The sequence below is a fragment of the Lissotriton vulgaris genome, chromosome 6 (genome assembly GCF_964263255.1).
Source record: "Lissotriton vulgaris chromosome 6, aLisVul1.2, whole genome shotgun sequence".
Classification (NCBI taxonomy): Eukaryota; Metazoa; Chordata; class Amphibia; order Caudata; family Salamandridae; genus Lissotriton; species Lissotriton vulgaris.
In genome coordinates, this window is record NC_141694.1 from 1,880,289,213 (window position 1) to 1,880,312,407 (window position 23,195).

General features: G+C 42.4%; 1 protein-coding gene across 1 annotated transcript; it reads left to right on the forward strand.

Moving 5' to 3' along the window:
• Positions 1-21,775: 21,775 nt before the first annotated feature.
• On the forward strand, positions 21,776-22,705 carry LOC147709750 (olfactory receptor 2D3-like). The gene has a single exon (XM_086926097.1). It carries the CDS (start codon positions 21,776-21,778, stop codon positions 22,703-22,705), a length of 930 nt encoding a protein of 309 aa, XP_086782223.1.
• The last annotated feature ends 490 nt before the right edge of the window (positions 22,706-23,195 follow it).

The following is a 23,195-nucleotide window of genomic DNA, read 5'->3' on the forward strand; positions in this document are numbered from 1 at the left end:
ATTGGTCACTATATGTGCTATGACTGTACACTGAGTGCAGATGTATCGGCACCGCTACGTAACATTGAGCACCTGGGGTTCCTTTGTGGGTAAGGGTATGGCTGCTTTGGGAAAACATGAGGAGTAGAGAACTTTTATTTAACACAAATGTTTTATATATCACAAACATGACCGCAGGTGGTATCAGAGTGCTTACAATTTAGCAATTGTGAAAGATATATGAGGAAGTAAAAGAAAACCAACTGATCAACATACAATCATCACAGTCTCATAGAAACAAATGTGTCCTGGACAGCCTTGGAAGTTAGATTTCTAATCAGAAGTTTCTTCATCAATATGCCTTAAACTTCCTTTTTGAAAGAGTAACCAAGGGATTCTGTATGACTTCAGGCGGCAAGGAATTCCAGTTTTTATAGGGTGATACCCTAAAAAGGCTTGATTGTAAGTTTCATTTTATAGAATTTCTGTGGTTTGCGCAGTTAGGTGCTGGCACTTCTAGAGGATCTAGAGCCACCAGAGAGCTCAATTTGGAAGGGGTATGTCGGGAGTTGACATGAATGGCTTTGTGGCCCATGCATGCAATTTTTTTTTGCATCCTTGCTTCATATGGGAGCCAATTTAGGGATATCAGCTCAGGCGTGATGTGGTTGTTAATTTTAGAACCTATTATAAGCCTTGCAGCAGAGTTGAAAGCGGCCCTAAGTGGACCTGTCTTCGATCTAGGAAGGCAACTGAGAGTTGAGCTTCCATAATCCGGCTTACAGATCAATAGTGTTTGCACCGCAACTTTAAAGTCATTAGAGGGGAGGAAAGGTTTTATTTTTTCTTAAGATGCTCAGTTGGAAGTTTGCTTCATTCATGGGTGTACTAATGTGCGTCTGCATGTTCTTATTTATTTTATTTTATTTTAGCATTTGTATCGTGCGACGAATCATCCCCACTGGGATCTCTCGGCACTTTTGGTTATTATTATTATTTTTATTATTAATAATATTAGATTAGTTTTGTAACGTGCACAGCTACCCAACAAGGGTTTCCCGGCGCCAGCACACAAATTGCTAGAAAAAGAGCAGTCAAGAACAATTTGTAACTAAAAGAGCCAAGTTTTAGGATTTCTTCGAAAGCTGAGATAGGACGGTTCATTCTTCAAGGACTCCGTAAGAGAATTCCAGATTTTGGGGCCAAGACAAGAAAAGGAACGGCCTCCCATTCTTGCAAGTTTAAATCTGGGAATCACAGAGTCTCCGTGGGCTGTAGAGCGCAGGGGACGAGAATGAATGTAAGGATGGATGAGCTCTTGCAGATGCGCTGGTGCCACACCTTGTTTGATTTTAAAGATGTAACACAGGGTTTTAAATGTAATTTTTTTATCAAAGCCAGTGAAGGTCACGTAAATGCGGCGAGATGGAAGCCTGTCCAGGAACTTGACAAAGAAGGCATACTGCAGAGTTCTGGACTACCTGGAGCTTTCTCAATACCGTTTGTCAGCTACTGAGATGGAGAACATTGCCGTAATCGAGGCGAGAGGTGATGAGTGCCTGGACTACCTTACATTGGGTTGAGGCAGGAAGTATCCAAATGATCTTACAAAGCCACCTCACGATCGTGAAACAGATGGCAGCAACACTTACCACCTGTTGTCTAATAGAGAGACTATCATCAATAAGGGTGCCCAGATTACGGACATGGTTGACAAGTAGGGGAAAGAAACCCATTTCCTGAGGCCAGTGGTGAGGGCCCTATAGGTCCTTGTGCTTTCCCAGGATAGCGACCTCAGTCTTATCCCCATTTAACTTCAAAAAGTTAAGTTGCATCCACTCTGTCCCTTGCTGTAGTCCACACTGAAGGGCAGATGTTGTAGCGTCTTTAGTGGTGGAAAGTGAAAAGACAATCTGCGTATCATCCACATACGAATATAGGGAAAGACCCGCCTCTTCCACAAGCTACAGAGTGCTAAAGGCTAGACAATATTGCGAATTTAGAACAGCCAGGTTTTTAACTGCTTTTTAAACTGCTCCAAGCTTGTGCAGGCGCGTAGCTCGTCTGGCAAGCAATTCCAATGGAGCGGGGCTAGATGTGAGAACTAAATAATATTGAAATCACTATTTAATTGCAATATTCTTTTATTGTAGTGAAGCCCTGAGGAAGGACTCTTTAATAGTCCAAAATGCATTGGATGTATTTATGATTTTTGGCGTGTCCAGAAAAAGGCTCGGATTAGCATATCTTGGGCATGAGAAGCAATGAAATTCATAAGCATATCACATCTGAATGAAATCAAAAAATAAATGAAGCATTACAAACATGTTGGAGTGGTGCACAGACAAAATATCGACTCCAAAATATCGACTGGACATAATATCGACTTTTAAATATAGACTGGACAAAATATCGACTGGACAGAATATCGACTACAAAAATATCGTTTTTAAGGTAAGTGAAGTAATATCGACTGTATAAAATATAGATAGCAAAAATATCGAATTTTTAATAATATATAATATTTTATAGTGTATTATTTGTAATAATATGTGTGAAAAGTGTGTATTAATGTTATAAAATATTTTATTAAATGAATTTTGTTTTTATAATAATTGCGTAATGTAATTCTGTAGCGGGTTGTGGGTTTATAGGGGAATAGGGTGGGAAGTAATTTAATAATAATTAATTAATTAATATATGTTTGTAAAATATTTTTAATTAATAATTAATTGATAATTAATTAATATTAATTCGTTAATTAATTATTATAATTTTATACATATTTTTATTAGTACTTAATTGGTAATTATATATATAATTTTGTGTTATTGTTAAGTAATTAATTGGGTAAAAATAATAATAATTATTAAATTAATTACAGCTAATGTGCTAATATATTTACTTTGTTGTTATTGTTAATTAATAATTAATTGGTAATTAAATAATATTGATTAATTTTGGGTAAAGGAGTATTTTTAGGGTTCAGGGTCAGTTTTCAGTTTATGGGTAAAGGGGTATTTTTAGGGTTCAGGGTCAGTTTTCAGTTTTTGGGTAAAGGGGCATTTTTAGGGTTCAGGGTCGGTTTTCAGTTTTAGGGTAAAAAGGTATTTTTAGGGTTCAGGGTCAGTTTTGGGTTTTTGGGTGAAGGGGTATTTTTAGGGTTCAGGGTCAGTTTTCAGTTTTAGGGTAAAGGGGTATTTTTAGGGTTCAGGGTCAGTTTTGGGTTTTTGGGTAAAGGGGTATTTTTAGGGTTCAGGGTCAGTTTTCAGTTTATGGGTAAAGGGTATTTTTAGGGTTCAGGGTCAGTTTTGGGTTTTTGGGTAAAGGGGTATTTTTAGGGTTCAGGGTCAGTTTTCAGTTTATGGGTTAAGGGGTATTTTTAGGGTTCAGGGTCAGTTTTCAGTTTTTTTATGATATTTTAGCAAGTCGATAATGTGACCGTCGATACTCTTTGGAGTGGGAATAGTATTTTTTACACTTCTGGTATTGTACGGTAATATAATAGTATCTTATTTAATTATAGTATGTTACTATATAGATATATATGTTTTAACAAATATGATAGTAAAACATTATTTTTATTATTTTCATTTATTATTTAATTAGTATAAGTTAATTTAAGTATTTTTAAGTATATTTTAGTAATTAAATTTTAATATTTATTTAATTAAACACTGTTTTTAATAAAGTCGATATTTTTTATAACTATATTATTGTAAACGATATTTTGTACTCGATATTTTTGTACTTACCTGTTTGTAGATACAAACTCGATATTTTGACTGACGATATTTTGTCCACAATATTTTTGCAAGTCGATATTTTGTCCCTCGATATTTTTTCAGTGATCCGTTGGAGTACTTCAATTAATTTGGGCTAAAACTTGGAAGAACTTGGAAAAAAAAGTAGGATAATCCCAACCCGGAGCTGTGCACATGGTTTAGGAGTGATACTTCGCTTCTGCTGTTTTGCACATAAATGCAGTTCTGCCTTACAGGGAACTACTACTATTAATGGTAATTAATGCAAGAAACCCTCTGACCAAATGAGGGTTATTTTTATAGCAATATCTAGCACTGAAAAGGTTTGGGCTTGTAAATGTATTAGTATTAACCATGTTTTCTATTTTTCCTTTCCCATGTGATGACTATATTCACCCTAAGGATATCTTCCTAATGCAGATTATTATCCACACTGCACAAGATTCTGAGTATCTGTGTGGCAAGGCTACTATGTATGTACCAAGGGACACATCTATCAAGTGCAATCCAGTCCTTTCCGAGCAGCGGCACAGTTTTAGCTGCCAAGTAGCAATGCTTGCACCTTCGTGTCATGGTGCATGGGGGCTTGTGATTAAGCTGGCCAGCAGTTCATACAACATCATATGCATGGTGCATGACTTTGACATATGATGTGAGACATGTCTGCCCTTCCCCCTCCTGTCATATCAGCTCTGTGTGGTGACTATCTGCATTCCATGATCTGAGAAAGTATACATATGTGTATGAGGGTGTTAAAAGTACCATGACACTGGAATGTCATAGTGCTTAGTTGAGATCTGGAAGTGTGCAGAGTAGCTCTAAAATTAATGCAATGACTCCATTGTTGTTTGCAGGTGAATATCGTCTGTTCACCTGAAGCAAAGTTGACAGCTTCAAGGATGCTGATACGGAAAGTAAGTGTAATGAATACATGGTTGACCCTCTGTCATGTGTGTTAGTGAGCCATGATAGATGAAACAATGTTATGTCCATAGGGAGGCATACATCACCTGCCAAAAAATCACTCAGAATCATTGAGCAAACACAACATCAAATGTCCCAACAGTTGTTAAGGAGAACAAGGAGGCATGTCCATGTGAATGCCGGGGGAACATCCTTTACGACGCAACTTTTACCACGCAGTGCCTTTACAACGCAGGTTTTTCAATGCAAGTCATTACAACAAATTACGCTGGCGGGCACTGTAGGATAGGTAATGGTTAATTTACTATCCAACACCTTTCCTACTATCCACGGGGACTGGAGTTGGAACAGTAAATGAAACTATTCACTATCCAGCACCCCCCAACGCAAGTCGTTGTAACGACTTGCGTTGAAAAACCTGCGTTGTGAAGGCATGCAAGGTAAAAGCATGCGTTGTATGCCCCCCTATGGACATAACATTGTTTCATCTATCATGGCTCACTGTAATACTGACATACAAATCACTCTGTTGTGCAATGATTGCAATGTGATGGCTAACCTGGTAACATTGTAATGGGTGTTTATGCAAAGTGTTGTTAGTCATGAAACACAGATACTGTCACAGATATACCATCCCCATATTTCAAGTGGGGTACAGCAGAAAACACGTACCTACACCAATGTTTACATCTGAATGCAGTGTCAACATTGGTGTAGGTACGTGTTTTCTGCTGTACCCCACTTGAAATATGGGGATGGTATATCTGTGACAGTATCTGTGTTTCATGACTAACAACACTTTGCATAAACACCCATTACAATGTTACCAGGTTAGCCATCACATTGCAATCATTGCACAACAGAGTGATTTGTATGTCAGTATTACCATTTACCTGAGATATAGATTCTGACCCTCCATCAGAGGTGCCCATGTCATGCCTATGTAGACTGAATTATCATTGGCCCTATTACACTGATGCCCTTGAGGCTGCATAGATGTATGACTGCTTGTGTATTGATCCAATGTTTGCTTTATTACAGCTATCAGCCTGTCTAATGCGCATTGTGAGGGTAGAATAACACAAGGCAAGTAGCTTTGCACTGTGGTCTAGCAGTTGTACTGTGGATGGTAGCAACCGTATATCAGTAAATAATGTATTTGTTGACCACAGAGTGGCAATGTCATTTATGTCAAGTTGTCATGCAGTGTAAATGTAAATGTATGTAAATGTATAGGCATTTATATAGCGCACTACTTACCCGTAGGGTCCCAAGGCGCTTCGACCGCTGCGAAACCCTTCCTGGCTTCCCTGAGAGATGGTCCCTTAATGGGTATCTCCAGGGTGAGACCAGGCATCCCCGGCGGTCTGGTGGGGCCGTAAGTGAAGATGAGGCAAGCTAATGCCCAGAGTTGCCGAGTGTGATCGCTGATAAGAGTGGGCACCGAGGCGAGAGAATTATCGAGTCCGCTAACCCTGGTCCAGAAACCTGCCGCGCCGGGAATCGAACCCTGGTCCCGGGCTGTCCTCTGCTCTCGGGTCTGCCGCCTCTAACCAGTGAGCCACACTACTTCACTCAGTGCAACATATCAAGCTACCTTGCTGTGCTGTGTTAAAGGAAAAGGACATAGTGATTTCATGATACAGCGCTTTCATGTCCCTTTCTACACCTTGGCGATCGGACCTGCAATTTTCATGTACATGAAACCAACCTCTAACAACTTAGAAAAGCAGGAAAAACATTCTCTGTGCTTTACACAGTGGTGCCCTCAGCTTTTAACCACATTATCCACTGTCTGGGAAACAAGGATGTGAAAAGGGCATTGTATAAATTTAGAAGGATACGTGGTTTTCTGTAAAAACAATGCATGTAATTACCTTGATACGAGTGCCAATATAACTACACCTATGACAGATGTCAATTAATTTTAATTCCGTTCAGTCACCTTCTACACAAAGGGGCATATTTATGAGATTCTGACATGGTGCACTGCAGTGCAGCAGGTCAACTTGCTACGTCACTGAGTGCCAGAGTGAAGGGGCAGGAAAGCACTGTAGTTAATCAATGCACTGCATTCATGTCCTTCCCCCTACAATGGCACCTTTTATGCAGCCTGATGCAGGGGTGCCTGTGTTGAAGCCACCGTTATGTTTGTGCAGGTAGGTGCACTTTCCTGCACAAAAATAATCCACAAAGACTGTTTCCTCTTTGTATGTGTTCTGCAGAACGTAGCACACATAGAAAGAGGCAAACAAGATAAGAAATAAAGATATTTCTCCTTGTTAATCCTCACCTGGGGGGGGGCGTATCTTTTTGGTGCATTTCCAAGTTTACCAGGTTTGAAAAATCTATGAATGTGTCAAAAACCATTGGATTTGCGTGGGAATCCCCACCACAATACCCATAGAATATCTCCATTGCACAGAGTATGGCAACACAGCGACTTGAACTGCGTTGCATTACCCCAGATTTATGAAGCCATTCAAAGCCAGGGGATGTGCCTTTATGTGGCATCATGAATCTGCTTCAGAGGCGTGTGTCATACATGTGCCACTTGTCGTGGTGCAAGTATGACACAAGCCTCTCATAAATATGCCCCTAAAACTTTTGGTTACAACCAACACAGGCAGCCTTGGATCATGGTGCAAGTGGGCCTGCATTGTAGGCAACATAGTTATTGGGAAGGTATGGATAGCGCCTGCATAAACACACTCCTGAGAGGCTTTGGTGATTTCTTTTTGAGCTACAGAACGCAGGACAGGGAGAACGAGGTAACAGGAAGGTGAAAACTGATTGTTTCTCCTGGTTTAGGTTCACCTGTTAACTTGATGCATCATGACACTTTCCAGGTGTAGCACTGGTGCTAAATCTGCAAAGCCATCAATATAAGGATTTGATGCAGTGAGACACCCACCCTCCTATCTATGGACTAGCTCTCTGCCTCAGATTAAGGCATGTCAGCAATGTGTGCTGCCTTATGTAACTCAAGATTACTTGAGACATTCAGAGCCATCGTAGCTGCCATTTCTTACTTGTACGCATCTCAATTGTGATTTGCCTTGACCGTGCCCTCTTGCATGATGCAAAACCAACAACAAAAGAATGCATATCTGGCCTATGTGTATTATTTACAATTGACAGCATGAGTGTGGAGGACCTGTAAGGGTGAAATGCATTGTTCTACATTTGCCCAAATAGATGTTTTATACATCTACACTGACCTTACTTGAGTTAGTTCGACATATTGTACTTGTGAATTCGCTGTATTGAAGGCATATTGTATATTTCTATATGCCATGATTAGGTATTGGTATGGACAGGCATTTATCATTGCACAACAATGTCAGTTATATTTTGTGATATGGTATGTGCATATTTTACTTTTACAATTATCTCCCTACCTAACATGACACAAGAGATGGCAAGCACCATTGCCTAGAGACAGGCATGCAATTCCCACCTGGGGAAGATTGCACATGCATTCTGCAGCATGGGCTGCACTTATAACAAGGACAAGTCTGCTAGTATTTTGAAGCCACCCTCATCCACACAGGCACCAAATAGCACCTTCTCTACAGCCATCCAGCATGGTCCTCAACAGCCAGATACATTCTACCCACACCCCTGCACCCTCAGGAGCATAGCAGCAGCAAGCCACAAGTCAAGGCCAATATGGAGGTTCTGCACATGTCAGATTAAACTTCATACTAGGAAGGAAGATGTGTAAAATGGACAAGAGGATTGGGAACTTGGAGAAGGAGCAGAAGTTGCAGGGAGAGCTTCTGGCAAAGTGCCATGAGACACTGGAGCCCAATGCGGTACAGATATGAAGTTTCCCATGGACAATCCCTTCTTTTTTTATTCTACATTTTATATAGCTATTTTAGTAGTCATAATAAAATGTATAGTGTAGTTTTATGAATAGTTTAAGTTAGTTTTAGATAATTAAGTAATTTGTATGTAGCAGTGTCTTAGTGCATTTTTATTATGGTGGGCTTTTAAGTGAGAGTGGTTTGATGTTTGTGTTAATAAAATATTTAAAACATGTAAACAAATACCAACAAAATATTAATTTGTTTTGACCTCTATGTGTAGTATATATTTAGGATGTATGCCGTAGTTGGATAATATTTGTTTGCCATGAGTTGCTATTATTGTGTTCGGTGAGTACACAATGTTCAACTTGTTATGAGTTTGTAGGAATGTGTTGCATCGTCAGAGTCCTCTGGACATCTTTAAGGCTACCTCACATTTGACTTATGTTTGGAACCATTTACATAGTTTAAACTCTGTAAAAGGGAATTGTGATTTGATTTTACTCAGAGCACAACACAGGTAGTCTCCTTACTGTAGGGCTCTGTGTGATAGGGAGAGTGTGGATAAGTGTAGGATGTTAGATTTGACACACATTGCTGCCTAGCACTAACATAGAACTGCCTGTATTGTTTGCATTGACTTCGAGTGCCTGTGCTTGCTCGCATTGCCGGATCGCTGTTTATCTGCTGCTGTGACCCATTGTTTGTTTGCTCTGCTCCTCAGCCGCCTCACTGACCACCGCGTAAATATTTAATCAATATCCCCCAACCCGGTCGGCGCTTCCGCCTGAGCCGCCATTACTGTTGTTGTTATGCCCGGAGCCCGCGCCCTCTACCACGCACCCGCCTCCCAGCTGCTCCTCCCTCCCACTAAGAGACAAGGCCTCCTCCCTGGCCACCGAAGCGCTGTGACCGTCCTAACTTCGTCAGTAGCGGTCGCTCCCTCCTGCCCTTGCTCTCTCCTGCCTTTTCCACCTGGGTATCGTTAGCGCTGCTCTGCTGATATTCACAGCGCTTGTCCGTGCCTGCATTATTTTATTATTTAGAACTGCCTGTATTGTTTGCATTGAGTTCGAGTGCCCGTGCCTGCATTATTTTAATATTTAGAACTGCCTGTATTGTTTACATTGAGTTTGAGTGCCCGTGCCTGCAATATTTTATTATTTAGAACCGCCTGTATTGTTTGCATTGAGTTTGAGTGCCCGTGGCTGCACTATTTTATTATTTAGAACTGCCTGTATTGTTTGCATTGACTTTGAGTGCCTGTGCTTGCTCACATTGCCGGATTGCTTGTTTATCTGCTGCTGTGACCCATTGTTTGTTTGCTCCGCTCCTCAGCCGCCTCGCTGACCACTGTGTAAATATTTAATCAATTTCCGCCAACCCGGTCGGCGCTTCCGTCTGAGCCGCCATTACTGTTGTTGTTGTGCCCAGAGCCCGCCCCCTCCACCACGCACCGGCCTCCCAGCTGCTCCTCCCTCACCCCTCCCCCCTCCCCCCTCACCATCCATTTATGACAGAGGCGTCTTCGCGCAGCGTTTACGCGCAGCGGTCGCACCCCATGCGCACCGAAGGTGCGCCAAAGGAAAGCCCGTCTGCGCCCGTCCGCGCCTGGACCGCGCCCAGCGCCTGTCCCCCTGGTCCCCGCCGCACCCAATCCACTAGAGTCACATATGATGCCGCAACTTTCCTCGCCCTCAACCCCGGATGCACACCACAATGCTGCGAAGCCATCCCAGAACGTACCCACGGCCCATTCGCCTGCCTCTCCTGCAAGTTCAACTGCAGCAGGACCCTCACCAAATCCACTTCCTCCACACACAGCTCCGGCTCTAACCGCCTTAAATGCATCCTGCTTAACACCCGCTCGGTCCACAGACACACAACTGAACTCTGGGACCTACTCGACACTGCGTCACCGGACATTGCCTTCCTCACAGAAACATGGATGAACACATCATCAGCACCCGACATCGCCATAGCCATACCGGACTCTTACAAGATTATCCGAAAAGACCGCACCAATCAAACAGGAGGAGGCATCACCATCATCCATATGAGCACCATCAAAATCACGACCAGCTCCGACGATAATCTTGCAACCGCCGAACATCTCCACTTTCAGATCCACACCGACCCTAGGACCACACTTAGAGGCACCCTCATCTACAGACCTTCAGGTACCGGCACTCAATTCAGCGATGACATCACGGACTTCATCAGCCCACATGCCCTCGTCTCCGAGAACTACATTCTATTAGGAGACCTCAACTACCACCTTGAAAACAAACACAACAGCAACACCTCCACCCTTCTGGACAACCTGGCAAACCTCGGACTCAAACAACTTGTTGACACCCCCACCCATGTAGCCGGGCACACGCTCGACCCTATCTTTACCTCCAGCAAGCACATCTCCTTCGACCGCACCACAGCTCTCCACTGGACGGACCACAGCTGTGTTCACTTCAGCTACAAAACCACCCTGACCCACAACCTATTCCTCTGAGAAACTGGAACAAAATCACCTCCGACCAACTCCTCACATCACTCAACCAAAACCCTCCCTCCCTCTCAATGGATCACCCACAGTGCTGACGAATTAGCACCCCTGAAAAAGCACCAGATTAAATCAGTAAGCAAAAAGGCTCCCTGGTTCAATGATGACCTTAAAAAATCCAAGAAGCTATGCCGCACTCTGGAGAAAACATGGAGAAAAAACCCAACCACCGACAACATGACCACCCTTAAGGCAGCCACCCGCAAACACCACCAACTGATCTGATCCGCCAAGAAATCAGCACTCAAGGATCGTCTCGACAACAACACTCACAACAGCAAGGAACTTTTCAACATCGTCAAAGAATTCACCAACCCCACCGCAGCTTCTAACGACATCACCCCCTCCCAAGACCTCTGCGATGCTTTATCCTCCTTCTTCTACAACAAAATTGCCGACATCCACAACAGCTTCGAGAATACTCCCAGTGACCAACCCTCCCCACCCCCCTCAGATCCTACTCCAACAACTAATAACCTCAGCGACTGGATCCCAATCACCACTGAAGACACCATCCGCCTAATGAACTCAATCCACTCTGGCTCGCCAACCGACCCCTGCCCCCACCACATCTTCAACAAAGCTGACTCCATCATCGCACCCCACCTCCTTGATGTCATCAACTGCTCGTTCAACTCTGCCACCTTCCCAGAAAGCTGGAAACACGCCGAACTCAGCGCCCTCTTGAAGAAACCCACAGCAGACCCCACTGAACTTAAAAACTACCGACCCATGTCCCTCCTCCCATTCCCGGCCAAAGTCATTGAGAAAGCGGTCAACAGCCAGCTCGCCGCCTTCCTTGAATCCAACAACTCCCTCGACCCCTCTCAATCCGGATTCCGAGCCAAACACAGCACCAAAACCGCCCTCATTGCAGCAACAGACGACATCAGAACACTACTGGACAATGGAGAAACAGTGGCCCTCATTCTACTCGACCTCTCCGCCGCTTTCGACACAGTCTGCCACAGCACCCTTATACAACGCCTCAGCAACATCGGCATACAAGGAAAAACCTTGGACTGGATCACCTCGTTCCTAAATGGGAGAACTCAGAGAGTCCGACTCCGCCCATTCAACTCAAAGGCCACTGAAGTCATCTGTGGAGTACCAAAAGGATCATCACTCATTCCCACCCTCTTCAACGTCTACATGAGCCCACTCGCATCCATCGCGCGCCAACACAACCTCAACATCATCTCTCACGCCGACGACACCCAGTTAATCCTTTCCCTCACCAAAGACCCCAACACCGGCAAAACCAATCTCCACGAAGGCATGAAAGAAGTAGCCGAATGGATGAAACACAGCCGCCTAAAACTCAACTCAGACAAAACGGAGGTGCTCATCCTAGGATCTTCCCCCTCTGCCTGGGACGACTCCTGGTGGCCTTCCGCTTTGGGCACAGCACCCACACCCACACACCATGCACGTAACCTCGGATTGATCCTAGACTCCTCTCTCTCGATGTCCAGACAAGTCAACGCAGTCTCATCCTCCTGCTTCAACGTACTTCGCACTCTCAAAAGATCTTCCGCTGGATCCTCCTCGAGACAAGAAAGACTGTCACCCACGCACTGGTCACAAGTCGACTGGATTATGGTGACACACTATACGCCGGAATCACAGCAAAATTACAGAACAATCTCCAACGCATCCAAAACGCATCAGCGAGACTCATATTGAACATCCCCCGCCAAGATCACATCACCAGACACCTAAAAGACCTACACTGGCTTCCCATCAACAAAAGAATTACATTCTGTCTCCTCACCCACGCACACAAGGCCCTCTACAATCTAGGACCCGAATGCCTCAACACTCGACTGTCCTTCTAAAAACCCACCCGCCAACTAAGATCGTCCAATCAAGCCCTCGCCGCAGTCCCGTGCATCCAAAAATCCACCATGGGAGGAAGATCCTTCTCCTTCCTGGCGGCCAAGACCTGGAACTCACTCCCCACTCGACTCCGCCTTACTCAAAACCACATCTCCTTCAGAAAAGAACTTAAAACCTGGCTATTTGAAAAATAATGAACCCCTTCCCAAGCGCCTTGAAACCCTCTGGGTGAGTAGTGCGCTATATAAATGCCCGAACTTGAACTTGAACTTGAACTTCCACCTTTGTGCAACAGGGTATATGTGTTGTTGTCTGGTTAATATGTCTGGTTGATATATGTTCAGGAAGTCACACCTACCTTGATAACATCCATCATTATTGGTTTTTACTACATGGCTAGTATAGCACATCATGCAGCTCACTTAGAAAATAAGTGACAACATTGACTTTTTTCCATATATATCTCCCATTATCCCCTCCCCTGGGGAAATGTAGCACTGTTATAGGTTACCTAGCCTGTCACATATGCAAAATAGTATGTACAAATGATGTATTGTGTGGATGCAGATGCACTCATACTCAACACATATAAGGACTCTCTGGGCCAGAGTTACATAAGGTGGCAATAGCTGGTGTTGCACTACTCAATAACTATTAGATGTACACAGGGCCCAGCAAGGTGCCCTTGCATGCCTTGGACACTGTCATTCAAAGATACTGAATTGCCCTTTTGCATCCTTGTGTGTCACAAGTAGAATGCAAAACCTTTTGCAGATTATGGGCATGAGTATCTGGCTAGTGTTGGTACAAACATCCAGGTTTATGTACTGTTGATTATGTTTTGTGAGAGCAGCGCGGTTTTCAAATTAGGTAATGATGTGTTCATATTTACTTTGCATGACAAAAGGAACCCGATTTACTGGGTTCGGAGACCTAGCTTGTCTTTTGGTCACCGATCAAATTTTGTCAGAGTAGACCATTTAAGAATGAAAATTTTCTTTCTATCGTCCCCTCACTCACCGGGGTTTCCCCACAGTGACATGCTTCATCATTGGGGCCATCCCAGTTCTGTACAAAAAGGGGTGTGCTACGACTTGCGAACTACGTAGGAGCCCTTGGTTGTGAAGGACTATGTGTGGTGTAAAGTGAAGATAAAGTGGAGTGAGTGCAAGTGATTTAAAAATACTGTGCTAATGGGCCTCAACAAATGTATTTTGCTCCTAGGTTGGTATATTAAAATGGGGTATGACACTGTATTTTAACCTATAATGAGGACTAAATCAGTGTTAGGTCGACATGTTTCAAGCTTCCCCTAGCTTTTCATCAGGACCATATAGGGACTACCCCTATATTTGTCACTCCTATAAGCCCCACTTTGGGGTATATGAATTACAAATTAGACCAATAGCGCTGTCAATTCTAGAACATGCGTATCATACATACGTTTGTACTGTTTTGCTGTTTCTGTAAAGAAAATGACACATGATTAGTGGCAAAAAACCTTTCGAAAAGAGAAAGGGAATTACACATTTTTCCTTCATGTCGCATTCCAGAATATATAGTGTTTAATTTTCCCCTTATTGGTGCGTGCAGGCTTTCAGGTCCAGTGCATAATTATAAAATATATATAGGTGTAAAAAGTGGTTGTGAATTCACACATATAAACAACACAGGACTTGATGTGACTGAGGACAAATGACACACAAAACATAAATTGCATTTTGGAAAATCACATATTTACATGGTTTTGTGCCTAATAGCAGTTCATGGTCTCTGGTAGGGGGCAGGATCACCTTATGGAAACATTGCTGCCGTATGAAAAATGAAAAAAAAGGGGTGGAACACCAATTAATCAGTGTTTGCTTTGTACCTACGAAAAAAGTCAAGGTCTGTGGGAAATCGGGACCTCTTCGTCGCTAAAGATAGAAAGGTACTTACTTCCTTCACGGTGAAAGCGCATCGAAATACCTAATCGTTACCCCTCCGGACCGCATCTCGATGCTGGTTCGGCTTGGATTGTTTTAAGTAATTGCATTTCCTGGTCCGTGATTCGAATGCTAGGCTGCATGGGTGTACGCGGCCATCTTGGAAGGATGCAAAAGCGTTGTACAATAAAGTTGTTGAGAACAACCTTATCGTGTTTTGTACTTACTGCTGTTCAATGTTTTTAAGCGTTGTCCAAAATATCAAATCCCAGTCTGGGCTTTGCCTTCCCCTAATAGTTATACTTTTGCCTTCCAATATGTTGAAAAACAGTTTTTTGAAAATTCGTTTCCATCTATTAAGCAAAAGTAGCCAGGTCAGTAGCAACTATGCGCAGAGTAGGGAGAAACACCGTCCAAAGTGATTCATGGACTTAGTAGACAGGTAAAATAAATAGTAACTACGAACAAAAGAGCAGCTTGGCAAATTGTTATCATCCACCTGTCGGGTGAATTTCTGGTATATGCGGCCATTCTCGTTTGTAAATGGCTCTTACCGAAAATAGTTAGAGTGTCTCTTCAAATCGGAAACATTTTTCTGTCAGAGCTAAGTGGCAACATTCCACACAACATGTCGAGGAGTGTGATATTTCCAGTTGTCCTCAAAAAGGACTTCCTCCAGTATTTCTAGGGTTTCTTTATGTGCCTCCACACATGTACACTGTACCGACAACAACACGGCAGCAGCATGGGCAGCACTTTCGCGCCGAGCATAGCTGGATTATAAGTCCAACATTTAGAGAAGAAAAAAATCCTGAACAACAACAATCCATATAGGCACCATATAAAACTATGGAAGCGCTATATAGACGATGTTCTACTAATCTGGCAAGGAACTGAAGAGGAAGCTACATATTTCTTCACCTGGCTCAATGAACAAGACAAATTCCTGAAATTTACTAACTCCATGAACAGATCACATCTAGTGTTCTTAGATCTGAACATCTGGGCGGACTCGGTCACCCTGATCACAACAAGACATTTCAAGGAAACTGCCCGGAACTGTCTCTGACTTATGACAGTTTTCATCTGCGACATCTAAAACAAAACCTCCCCTTTGGCCATTAATCGGTTTTTTTCATTTCTCATACGGCAGAAATGTTTCCTCTGGCCCCCTACCAGAGACCATGAAGTGCTATTAGGCACAAAACTATGTAAATAATTGATTTTCCATAATGTAATTTATGTTTTGTGTGTCATTTGTCCTCAGTCACATCAAGTCCTGTGTTGTTTATATGTGTGAATTCACAACCACTTTTTACACCTTTATATTTTATAATTATGCACTGGACCTGAAAGCCTGCACACACCAATAAGGGGCAAATGAAACACTATATATTCCGGAATGCGACATGAAGGAAACATTTGTAATTGCCACTAATCATGTGTCATTTTCTTTACAGAAACAGCAAAACAGTACAAACGTACGTATGATGCGCATGTTCTAGAATTGACAGCGCTATTGGTCTAATTTTTAATACATATACCCCAAAGTGAGGCTTATAGGAGTGACAAACATAGGGCTGGTCCCTCTTATGTCCTGATGAAATGCTAGGGAAGCTTGAAACATGTCGACCTAAAACTAATTTAATCCTCATTATAGTTTAAAATACAGTGTCATACCCCATTTTAATATACCAACCTAGGAGCAAAATAAATGTGTTGAGGCCCACTAGCACGGTATTTTTAAATCACTTGCACTCACTCCACTTTATCTTCACTTTACACCACACATAGTCCTTCACAACCAAGTGCTCCTACGTAGTTCGCAAGTAGTATCACGCCCCTTTTTGTAGAGAACTGGGATGGCCCCAATGATGAAGCATGTCACTGGTGAGTAAGGGCACACTAGAAAGAAATTATTCTTTCCTAAATGGTCTACTCTAACAAAATTTGATCAGTGACCAAAACACAAGCTAGGTCTCCGAACCCAGTAAATCAGGTTCCTTTTGTCATGTTATGTCCCTGGAGGTGGACCTAGGCTTTGAATTCCTCCTTCTCCCTCTTTTTTCTGCATTCATATTTACTTTGCTACATATATGTTGATGAGTGCAATAGTGTTATGGCCTCACATACCTCCCATTTATATGGTGTATGCATTTGTGTGCTTTGCAAAAATTATCACTTGTGTAGGGCAGGAAAATTCTGCTTATTGATACACTCTGACGTTACATTGGCAAACTACAAATTGCTCATCATACCATTGCAATGGATGTCTTTGGTAAAGATGCACAAAGAAAGATATCACGTGCAATTCAAATCACTCTTCTTCAGCTTCAAAAAGAGGTGTTTAGGGTTTTAAGGATACGTAATATTATTATGACTTTTGAGAAATAACCATACAAAAATCATTATGATTTCACACACAATATTGTTTACTTCCAGACATTCAGTTCCTCACATTATAAGTGAGTAGATGATTTATTATCGCTATCAACCTGTATCCAAAATAATGATGTACTGTGCTTATACAATTTATTTATTTACATATGTAAGTTCACCTTTACATATGATTTTCTGATCAGTGAGGAGGAACAAATTGCCATTAGCAAGTGTAGCATTTTATTTGGGGGCAAAAGTGTACAAGTGAAACTACTGCACAAACAAAAAGAAGTGGACTGGGTTCCCAAGAAGGTGACATGATGTCCTCCACAGGACAGTCAGAAAAAACTTGCCGTGGAGTACTCACAAATGTATTTCAAGAAGCTCTTTTTTGGAAAATGGGGAACTCTACATCTTTCTCCTCTGATGGATGGTCTGCTTTCACTGGAAGTTGTTGATTTGGAATGAGAGGCAGTAATTCCTCTCAAGAGCCTTCCTCTATCTCTGCCTCCTTAGCTTCACAGCCTTTTTGCATCTGCCCATCTTTTGTCTCTCATGTGACTCCCTGTCTCTGAGTTTTCTGAATGCACCTCCATAGTCCCCTGCTTATTCTGTTTGCCTCACTGTTGCCCCTAAGCCTTCTTGTCACCTGTAGACAGTGCAGCATTATCTTCCGATATTGTCATTCCTCTGTTCTTTCCCACAGCCATGCTGGGCATACGGCACACTGCTTCAGTCCATGCACTGTGACAACTATGCATCCATTCTCACTACTCTTGCCTTCACCGCCATAGTGGAATGCCCAGTGTACCACCTAGTCAGTGCGCTTGCAGTGCTTTCATGCTTATGTGACCCCAAAACTCCTTACACGTGGTCTCTGTGCCAAAGTTAATATTCACTGTAGCATTCAGTGAAGCAACTATTCTATTTGATAGTATTGTGTGTGTGGAAAGTATTTACAAACTCACTAAATATTAACAAATAATTTTTGGCCCTCCTCTGATGACACAGTAATAATGCTGGGCAATAAATGACAGAGGGGCAATACATGACAGGTGTGTGAAAGATGGGAAAACATGCACAATAAAAGGAAAGTCATAAAGCAAAAGTATGGCATCATGAAAATGGGGACAACACAGAGGGGCACATAGAAAAAGTAAGCATGAGCGAAAGGTAAGAAGGGAAAAGGAATGATGAGAGATGAAAAATTGAGAAATGAAAGGAAGAAAAAAACAATGGGAGGGGAAAGAATGAATAAAAGGAAGGACATATAAAAGGGAATTAGAAAGAAAAAGTGAAAGGTAGGATGAAGTGTAAAAAGATGAATTGATGTAAGAGTGGGAGGATGGATGAAAGAGCAAAAGGAATATTAGGCTGTAGAGTGAGTGACTAGAAGGATGAGGAATGGACAGAGGGTAAAAGTAAAAATATGGATGGGTGAAAGTATGCACAGATGAGCATTTGGGCTTATTAATATGTGGATACATGAAATGTTGGCTGGAAGGATAGAAGATTAAAGGGTGAGAGTAACTCTCAATGCTTAAAATGTGAGTAGAGGTGTGTTTCATGTGGAGGGTATTTTATCTGTCTGGATATGAAGAAATATTAATGAAAAAAATATTATTTTGAATGCTTGTTGAACTAAAGAGGCGGCCCAGAGGATTGGTGCTATTAGAAACAGTCAAGGTGACCTTATAGAGACAGAGGAGGGGATCCTGGAAGTATTTCATGAATTTTATAAGACTTTATATAATGGGGAAGATTATGATATACGAGCGGGTGATGCATTGGCCTTGCACTTTTGTGATAATAACCTCAATGAACAAGAGGCCGACCTCCTCGAGACACCTATTAATCTGGAGGAGGTGGAGCGAGCTATTAATAGCTTGGCATTGGAAAAGGCTGCTGGGCCGGATAAGCTCCCACTAGAAAATATATAAAATCTTTTTTCATTGTTTGAAAGTGGATTTGTTGGCCACTTTTAGGCAGGCTCAGACAGGCTCCCCTCCTAGCTGGTGGGACGAGGCTAGTATCATAGTGTTAAGAAAAAGATAAGCCTGCCTCATATCGGCTGATATCATTATTGAATACAGATAGTAAGATTTACTCGAAAATCCTCGCGACCCAGTTAGCCGAGGTTATAAATCCCCCTTGGTATATATAAGACAACATGGTTTTATTCATCAATGAGGGACGATTAATCAAATCAAGAGGGTGGTGACATTGATGGATATCGCTAATACCACAGGGGTTCCTTTTAGTCTTATACTTTTAGATGCCGAAAAGGCTTTTGACTGGGTCGCATGGGGATTTTTGTGGGCTGTGTTACAACATCGTGGGTTCCGGCCTAACTTTATCTGAGCCATACAAGCGCTTTATCAAGAGGGTGGGCTTGTAATCTAGCCCGGTGCATATTTTTCGTGGTACAAGGCAGGGGTGTCTCTGCTCCCCTTTATTGTTTTCGTTATACACAGACCCTTTTTTAAAAATGCTCGAGGCTAGCTGAAAGATTGAACCTGTGATATGGCAACAAGAATATTATCGGGTTCTGGCATACACAGATGATGTGGCCAATGTTAGTCGTAATCCTGATACTGCTATGCCAGACATCAAGTCGTTGGCCGGCAATTTGGATCTAAATCTGGCTATAAGCTCAACGCTGCTAAGACTCAAATACTCTGTGTTAATATTACAACATGTATAGACCAATGCGTAGTGCCGGAAGTGAGTTATTTAGGGATTAAACTGCAGGGCTGTTTAAATGCATTAGATGAGGCCAACTGGTCATCTCTATTGAATGCTGTAAAGAAGCAATTGGATACTTTTGAATGCCTGCACTAATCTATGGTTGGGCGTTGTAATGTCCTTAAAATGACCGTCCTACCAAAAATGTTGTACTTCCTGAGAGCTGTTCCATTGGGGATGCCGCGGTCTAATCTTGCACAGTTACAATCTGTATGTTCTAGATTTTTGTGGGCACAGGGGAAACCGCGGAGAATCCTGCGATTTATGACTTTATCACGCGATCAAGGTGGATGGGCTTTTCCGGATTTCACCCTTTATTATTTTGTTTGCATGCTGCAGCACATGAACATATTATTAACAGGGACTAAATTGTGCAATGTGGCAGAAGCTCCATCTATCTTTCAAATGTTATTAGGTAGCGAAGCCAACAATCGTCTATTAATTAATATAGATATGAACTATTATAGGAGGACCAGGTTCAAGGTGCTGTTAGCAGCCTTTAAGGTATGGAGGTCCGTGAAACATCTTTACAATATGGGGAAGATAACTGGATATACTCCTTTGACTGCTTCGGCACTTCTCCCACCGACATTTTGGGATCGAATAGTAGATCAGTGGTGAAGCAAAGGGGTTCAAATAATTGGAGATTTATATTGTGATGGGGATTTGATGTCCTTGTAAATGTCAATCGAGAAGTTTCAAATTTGCCGCTGTGAATAAAAACCCAGTCATTAAAACTGTGAGCAAGAATTCTCGCATAATTAAAAATGGGACACTCGGCTTGGCAGGGTTGGGACTCGGATAGAAACTTCTCTCGACATGGCTGGAAGACTTTTTTTAGCCGCTAATCTCCGTACACAACATTACAAGACCATTTTTATTTTATACTATACACCAGTTAAAATGCTTAAGTGGGGAGGTACTAATGACGGGAAATGCTTTCGATGTGAATCTGATGAAGCTGATATATTACATATATTTTACTTATGTATCCGTTTAAATAGTCTATTGGGGCATGTGGAGAAATTTTTGGAGGAGATACTGGGTGGGACGGTACGATTGTCTCACGCTCATGTGTTACTGGGTTTAGATGAAGAAATTGCGAGAGACCCAGTTATGTTTAAACATCAATATGCGATATTCTTGGCACACGGCTGTACTAAGGTTATGCATTGCCTCAATGTGGCTGCAGAAGGATGCACCAACGTTTGAAGTGTGGAGGGCCAGATTTCTGGCATCCTTCAATATTGAACACTCTCTATATGCTTTGAAAGGTATTCGGAAAAAGAAACTTGGTTTAGAAATTTGGGGGCCAGTGGTGACCTACATGAACAGATAAATCCCAGTTTGCTGTTTTGTTTTTTTTAGCCTGTTTTTCGGGGCTTCATTTCGGCTTTAGCTATGTTTTGTATTAACCCCTTCCATGCTGGTGACGAACCCCAGCCGTCATGCACTACAGTGCTCGTGTGCTGATGACGGCTGGGGCTTTTCATACTTGCATGCTTAGTGATTCAGAGCTGAGTGAAAGACAGCAAGTGCCTCGGCCATGGTCCTATGTCAAGCTATATCAGGAACAGTACTCTAATCTATTTTGATGACTGCAAAGATCAGAATGAGACATGTCATTGTGCCGTCAATTCTGGAACAAATAAACAGCCAACTACAGTCAGATACCAGGTATACAGTCATATTGCAATGTTGTACAACAGATGCAACAGTGGTTCATGATGTAGCCTTCTATCATAAATGTGCAATCCAGGAGAAATGATTTATCATGGGCAGTGTATTTACTTCAGTTGTGTCCTATTTTTATTTAAAGGTACAGCCAGAAGGACTCATGGTGAGATGAACAGCAGCTCAGTCACAGAATTCCTGCTCCTGGGACTGTCTCAGGATCTCAACATACAGATGTTTCTCTTTGTGTTATTTTTGGTTGTGTACACAGTGACTCTCAGTGGAAACATCATCCTGATCATAGCTTCTGTTTGTGCCCCACACCTTCATACTCCTATGTACTTCTTCCTGGCTAATCTCTCCTTCATAGATGTCTGCTACTCATCTGCCATTGTCCCTAACATGCTAGGACAACTCACTGTAAGGAAGATAATGACCTTCTCTGCATGCGCGGCTCAGTTGTACACATTTCTGCTTTTGGCTTGTACTGAAACTTTGCTCCTGTCTGTCATGGCATTTGATCGGTTTGTATCCATCTCACTTGCCTTGCGTTACAATGTGATTATGAGCAAGCCTGTATGCATCAATTTGGTGGCCTGCTGCTGGGTTTGTGGTAGCTTGTTGGCAGCGCTGGATGCAGTTTTTATTCTACTGTTGCCTTTTTGTGGTCACAATGTCATTGATCATTTCTTTTGTGAACCAAATGCTCTTGTAAAAATGGCGTGTGTGGACACCTACATCACGGAGATGGTGATTTTATTTGTTGGGGTCATGGTCCTGTTGATCCCAATATTTGTCATTCTCTTCTCCTACACCCGTATTATTGTCACTATTGTTGGAATCCCTTCCTCTGAAGGTCGATATAAAGCTTTTTCGACCTGCGCCTCACACCTGATTGTGGTCACCATGGCAATCGGACCTGCCATCTTCATGTACATGAAACCAACCTCTAAAAACTTAGAAAAGCAGGAAAAGCTTTTCTCTGTGTTTTACACAGTGATGCCCTCAGCTTTAAACCCCATTATCTACAGTCTGAGAAACAAGGATGTGAAAAGGGCATTGTGGAAACTTACGAGGACACGTGGTTCTCTGTTAAAATGATGCATGTAAGTACCTTGATATGAGTGTCAATCTAACTACACCTGTGACAGATGACTATGGATTTTAGTTCCGTTCAGTCACCTTATAAACTAAGGGGCATATTTACAAGATTCTGACATGGTGCACTGCAGTGCAGCAGTTCAACTTGCTACGTCACTGAGTGCCAGAGTGAAGGGGCAGGAAAGCACTGTAGTTAATCAATGCACTGCATTCATGTCCTTCCCCCTACAAAGGCACCTTTTATGCAGCCTGATGCAGGGGTGCCTGTGTTGAAGCCACAATTATTGCTGTGCAGGAAGGTGCACTTTCCAGCACAAAAATAATCCACAAAGACGTTTCCCTCTTTGTATGTGTGCTGCAGAAAGAGGCAAAAAGGATGAGAATTAAAGATATTTCTCCTTGTTAATCCTCACTACTTGGGGAGGTGTATATTTTGGTGCATTTCCAAGTTTACCAGGTTTGAGAAATTTCTGAATGTGTGCATGGGAAT